The 6607-nt window shown below is 43.2% G+C and overlaps 1 protein-coding gene and 1 long non-coding RNA gene across 2 annotated transcripts in view; one reads left to right on the top strand and one right to left on the bottom strand.

Moving 5' to 3' along the window:
* The window catches only part of LOC115558199 (uncharacterized), a 10306-nt gene extending 9804 nt beyond the window's left edge, over positions 1–502 (bottom strand). The window contains exon 1 of the long non-coding RNA XR_003979303.1: positions 1–502. This exon is cut by the window's left edge and continues 348 nt beyond it. This is a non-coding gene — a long non-coding RNA (uncharacterized LOC115558199).
* Positions 503–522: 20 nt separating this feature from the next.
* On the top strand, positions 523–6605 carry ctsd (cathepsin D). The gene is made up of 9 exons (XM_030376083.1): positions 523–726; positions 1248–1404; positions 2667–2790; positions 3424–3542; positions 3644–3843; positions 4275–4397; positions 4614–4758; positions 5523–5621; positions 6028–6605. Exons 1-9 carry the CDS (start codon positions 665–667, stop codon positions 6193–6195), a joined length of 1197 nt encoding a protein of 398 aa, XP_030231943.1. The 5' UTR covers positions 523–664; the 3' UTR covers positions 6196–6605.
* Positions 6606–6607: the final 2 nt, after the last annotated feature.

Below are 6607 nucleotides of genomic sequence, written 5' to 3'. Positions count from 1 at the left end.
CTTAGCTCAACTATGACCGCGTGTCAATAATGTAAGTAGAGCCTATTAAAATTAGATTTGGCAAATTTGGGTCAATTTTGTTGGATATTGCAAAATAAGATGCAATTACTTCCTAACTGTGATATATTCCTCGATCACAGTCAAATTTATCAAAGGAATTTGATTTAACGTTAGGCATGTAAAATGTGATCGACCAATTTCGCATTAACGAATGAATGATTTATACAAAATAAATGCATCTGCATATATTTGTAATCAACTGCGTCGTCACGTTAAATTTACCAGGACGACAGCGTCAGCTAGCGTTTAAACCGCTGGGACGTGTTCTCCAGCAAGTCTGTTATTTAGTCGGGACTAAACTTTGGTTTAAAATGCCTTCTGATAGACAAAAATTAGCTTTTAGTGTGCGACTCTAGCGGTTTAAAACACGATGACCCTTCTATGATATGATAACCCGATAGAAAAAATAAAAAACAGGGACGCGTAACCTTTTCCCCCAGTTGTACTGGAACGCCTCAAGCCGGAGTCACATGACGAGGGATGACGCGTTCGGGTCAGCTGATAAAAATCGTAACTGCCGAGCACAAGTCAAACTGCTCGGTCATTGTGTAGCATTGCGCTCCGGGCTTTTTAATTTATCAGTTTGGTATACTGTGATTTAAAAATGAGAGTGTTATCCTTGCTTACGTTTGCTGCTCTAGCCCTGATCAGCCATGCACTTATTCGGTAAGAAATCCTCTTTAAATACAAAGTCATGTAGCATTTTAGTAAACATCAACAGATTGGGTTAAACTACCCCCTGGTTATGTGATAGTCCGCTGTGGTTCACATGTCTGCAGCGAACAATTGCCTGTCTTGCGTTTACTCAAAGTTGCAATGCTACACTGCCTATGTCAAAAGAATGCCAACCTATAAATAGTTGGTGTCAAATTTTTGTATTCAAGCAGGGTAAGATATCCTCAAGATCTTATGGTTGTTAACACGGAGCTATATTTGTGAATATCAATCACAAAGCTAAACGCAATAGAAATCATTGGGGGTGTTGTAATTTACTAATGTAGGCAGTTTGCTGGTGTTGAATATCAATCCCGTATTTAGACAGTCTGGCTGTAAAGATAAGGATGTAGGTCATGCGGTGTAATGTACCTGCGCAATATAAATACTTTCGCTTTTAATAACATGGCGGACCCCAGAACAACAACAAACAATAAATGTTGTCTTCATGTGATTTTTGTCCCGAACACCAGAATCCCCTTGAAGAAATTCCGCTCCATCCGAAGACAGCTGACGGACTCCGGGAGGACATCAGAGGAGCTCCTGGCTCCCAAACACTCCCTCAAGTACAACTTTGGCTTCCCCTCCAGTAACGCACCCACTCCAGAAACCCTGAAGAACTTCTTCGACGTGAGTTTTCTACTGCTCCACGCCACCGCTGAGTACCTTGCCAAAACGAATGACCTGTGGACTCTTTAAATAGTACTCCATGTCACTAAATAACTTCAGAGGAAGCTGAAAGAGGAGCACAACAGAGATACTATTGTACGCTGACTGCAGTGGCCTTCCCCCCCCCCCCTTCTAATTGAATGCAGCATTACACTTGACAGTCATGTTGACACCCCATCATTTGGACTAGGTGGGGGTTGGCAGGGTTTATCTTTCCTTCAAAGGAGGAAGCTTGAGTCGGCCATGTGATGGCTGACTCAAATGTCGGCTATTGAACAAACTGTTCCATAATGTTTGTCGGTTTTGCCTGATTACCCTATTTTAAGAACCTGCAGGGATGGCATTTTGAGCTTGGTAATAAGGATTATAGGAACTAGAGCTTAGAAACCATTTTCCTCATTGACGCCTTTTTTAAATGGGGTAGATGACAACAATGTACAACTTATTCTTAACTTAGGATTTTGTACAGTCAGCAAACCATTACATCTGACAAAGGTTCAGAACTATCAAGGTTTCTGTTTGGTTTTGATATACAAATGAATATCAAGTTTGTTTTGGATTGTGGTATAACCTGGCACCTGTTTGTTCCTAGAAGCAAACAAAGGTCAGGTTTGCTAATTTGGCCTGATATCTCTGAAGTCTACACTAGCAGACGAGACACTGGTACTTTCCCTGACACAATACCGGAGACACTCGTGGTCCATGGCAGATGTAGACGGCCCGTCTACTATTAAATGGAACAGGATGCCCTGCAGTACACTCTTTTGCATGTGCATGAAATTATCTTGGCTTAAATCTTTTAATGTTTAACTGCAGCTCATTACTTTCGCTTCTTCATTGATGTTGCAAGAAAGATGTTTTCAGAGCTGTAATCAAGCACATCATTTGGATGCAAACGGTTTCCTGTGTTTGTGGTCAGGGGACAGGAAGTGGCGACTACTCATATAATTTCTCCTTTCTCAGTAAAGAGTAAAACCAATCAAGGCGACTTATCTGTCCTGCTTGGGACTTTCATTGTGCTGATACGAGCTGCTGCATATTGGCAACGAGAATTGAACAAATATGACAAATGTCTATTTCAAATATATATTTTCAGGGTGTGATCTTTATCTTTTTTTCATGTCAATCTTTTCAGGAAATAGCAACTTTTTATTTGATCTGTGCAGGGCTACCTCTAGATGAGTGACATTCATTATTTTTCTCTTTGTTTGCCGTGTGCCCAGGCCCAGTATTACGGAGAGATCGGTCTGGGCACTCCCCCTCAGATCTTCACTGTGGTGTTCGACACAGGCTCATCCAATCTGTGGGTTCCCTCAATTCACTGCGCCTTCACCGACATCGCCTGCTGTAAGTCCCTCCCTTCCACCAAGGCTTTTCAGCCTCCCACCGTTTTGACTCGTTTGAATTCATCACAACGTGCAGACGTTTGGGTTCTGCCCTTCGTTTCACTGTATTAATTAATTTCTATCAATGTAGATATTAATTTCTAATATCTACAATGTATAGTTAATTTATCAAAATAAATGGATATGCATATGAGAAGTTAAAGAAGTAGCGACTTGTATCTTTAAGATGAACAGAACTTTTGCAAGTACTACAAATAAAGTAGGTTGCAATGATGAATGGATGACTATGTCCTTGGGCCATGTTGTGGTTGAGTCTACCAGGAGGTAGACTCACAAACGTAACATGGCCCAAGGACATTGTAAGCCATGTCTACCAGGAGTTAGACTGAACATTAACCAGTAGGAACAGGCAACCTGCAGCCCCATGCTGGAGAAATGCAAATACCCAATAACCAATATTTTGATGTCCTGTAATTGCCAATGTTTCCGTTTTTGTTTTTCCACAGTAACTTGGAAACACTAAAAGTGTTCATTATAACAATGGTTTTGCATGGCCTCACCTTCACTTTATACTTTACTAATCAACATTCCCCCGCCCTGGTTTTTCTGTTCTGCATAATTTTCTTCCCTGAAGGGCTGCACCACAAGTACAACTCTGCTAAGTCCAGCACTTACGTGAAAAATGGCACAGAATTTGCCATCCAGTACGGATCTGGCAGCTTGTCTGGCTACCTCAGTCAGGATACGTGCACAGTAAGCTAGATGCATGCCAGCGATTTTAAGCTTTATTATTTTTATTTATTTTTTCATTGACCCTTTCCCGACTTTTGTACGTTTGTCACCGTTTCATCCAGATTGGAGACCTATCCATTGACAAACAGGTTTTCGGAGAGGCCATCAAGCAGCCAGGCATTGCCTTCATTGCTGCGAAGTTTGATGGCATCCTTGGCATGGCTTACCCACGCATCTCAGTGGATGGGGTGGTGCCAGTGTTTGACAGCCTCATGGCCCAGAAGAAGGTGGACCAGAATGTTTTCTCCTTCTACCTCAACAGGTGGGTCACATTGGATCGGGGTTTAGTCTATGCTTTGCTTTGTTTTGGTGGGGTTGGTTTTATTTGTATTCAATCACGTTATGTGCATTTAAATGCAGACTGTTCCAGCTGGCGTCTTCTTTGCAGTTTGTTGGTCAATACAACTTTGCTGATAAGATAAGACCTCCTAGTTGCTGTGTTCCCACACTCCTTGGGAAATTGCATGCAATACAGGGAAGTGTGAGAAGAGGACGTTTTATGGGTAGAAACTTCAACCAAAACGGTTAACTCGGGTTATTGCAACAGCAACCCTCAAGGAACTGTTGACGTGTGCAATTATGTCTTCATTTGGTTGAATTTTGTCTTTTTAGTATAAAGTCCCTTTCTGTCCCACCCCAGTTTAGGGCTACTTGTCAATGCACCGTAACAGGATTATTTACCCCTGTAATCAGGAACCCGGACTCCGAGCCCGGTGGTGAGCTGCTGCTGGGAGGAACCGACCCCAAGTACTACACTGGAGACTTCAACTACGTCAACGTCAGCCGCCAGGCCTACTGGCAGATCCACATGGACGGGTATGGCTTCACCCTCAGACCCCAGGCTAGCAGTAGGCCCTGGTGTTCTTGCTACAGCTAAGCAGAACCCAAGTGGTGCATGAGGCATTATATTGCATGCTACCTTTCCAACCTGTTGGAAAGTAATGGGCAGCTAGCTACCAGCCTTGACCTTTCAGTATCTCGCACACTATTCAGTAGTTCACCCGTTTGACTCGATGCCTTGGTCCATGACAGGATGGGAGTGGGTAGCCAATTGAGCCTGTGCAAGGGGGGCTGTGAGGCCATTGTGGACACAGGCACGTCCCTCATCACGGGCCCCGCGGAGGAGGTCCGGGCCCTGCAGAAGGCCATCGGGGCCACGCCCATCATCCAGGGAGAGGTAAATCTCACTCTGATGGCAGACAAGCTGAAATCTGGTCGATTTAGGAGTTACACTTTCCCCAATTGTGCTCCATAAACCCCGGCCAGCAGTTTTAAACTGTAAAAAAAAGTGTCTGAACCGGTTTTAAAATCAACACGTGTAGACTGCGAGGCAGGAAAATCCCCTTCTGAAAGCTCATGAGATTAGTTTGCTTCAGGAGAGACAGACTTAAAGGGGCAGTATTTTCAGGATGTTTCTTGAACACCATGTCAGTTCTGGGCTAACTCATCAAATACATTGAATGCGGTGCGACACGTCCGATGTAAAAACTTTCTAAACGAGTATACTTAAATTGCCTCATACACAATGTGACGCAGCAGAGAAACTTATTTTTTCTTTTTTTTACATAGCACATTCAAATAAATGGATCCAATCAATATGTCCATGATCCCAAAATAGGCTAGTTGATTTATTCCAATTAATGTAGCATAAATCACACTTGCACAGCCTGCATAATCACTTGGCAAAGCTCAATATGCACACAATGAAGCTGATCTTTAGTGTGGAAAAAAATACACCACATTCTACAAAGAAGTTATCGCTGAAGCAGGTCGAAACACCTCGCTCCACCCGCCAACCCATTGCCTCCGTTTTCCCCAAGTATTTTGTCGGTAAAACGGTCTTCTTAAAACAAGTTTTACTGGATGAACATGTCCAGCCGATGGAAGCAGTTTGTGGAAACGTGTTTGGTAATGGTCTGCATATCGCCTGTTTCGTTTCAGTACATGGTGAGCTGTGACAAGATCCCCACGCTGCCCGTCATCACCTTCACCGTGGGCGGACAGTCCTACTCCCTGACGGGAGAGCAGTATGTCCTCAAGGTGAGGCTCTCGCTCTCGCTCTCTCGCTCTCTGTGTGTCTCTCTCTGACCGGAGGTGCAATGATTGCCAGCAGAGGGCAGCAGCAGCTCAGCTGCCACCACCACAACAACAACCTCGTGATTGTTTCATCATGAAACCACATAAATGCACCATTGTTTTCTTTGGCGAGGCCCACGGCGTTCCCAGTAGCCTGTATTTTCGTTTCCCCTACCTCAGTCGACCCGTAATATATGATTAACAGATGATATACTGATCATCAATCATTTGGCAGTATTTACTGATTTAGATATAATTTGTACACTATTGTATGACATCTTTTATAAAAGAAAAGCTATGTTTGATGAAATAGTAAAATATATCTTTTGTATAGTTCCATGATCAAGTATCTCAATGTCCTCCCTTCCAGGAAAGCCAAGGGGGAAAAACCATCTGTCTGAGCGGTTTCATGGGCCTGGACATCCCTGCCCCGGCTGGGCCCCTGTGGATTCTGGGAGATGTATTCATTGGCCAATATTACACCGCCTTCGACCGCGATAACAACAGAGTGGGCTTTGCTAAAGCTAAGTCAACTTAGGATAAATCGTATGCGAGGGTTCGTAAACCTTTGAAAGTACACAGATGACATCTATTATTACTGCACATGCTACTGCGGCTTCGGAATCCTCCAATTACAATTGGTCTGTGTGGATTGGAAATGCACTGATTTTAACATTGCATTGCGTTGTGTATTTGTAGTCCCAGCAGAGCGTTAACGGATGGAATGTGTGCTTATGTTGTGTGCTGGGTGTATCTGATTAGGGATGCTCGGATTTCTACTGTCCGTTTTTAAGTTTAGAATATCAGTGTTTAGTTTTTTTGAAATCAGGGACCTGTTTTAGGCAATTGAACACTTTAAATTGTAATCTACTTCATGCAAGGTGATTGGATAGCTTGCTTTGATTTTATTGTAATTGGCTTCAAATAAAAACTGTTAAAGACATGGAATC

The sequence above is a fragment of the Gadus morhua genome, chromosome 14 (assembly GCF_902167405.1).
Source record: "Gadus morhua chromosome 14, gadMor3.0, whole genome shotgun sequence".
Lineage (NCBI taxonomy): Eukaryota > Metazoa > Chordata > Actinopteri > Gadiformes > Gadidae > Gadus > Gadus morhua.
The sequence above is the reverse complement of the archived record's forward strand: the minus strand, read 5'-3'. Positions and strand labels throughout refer to the sequence as shown.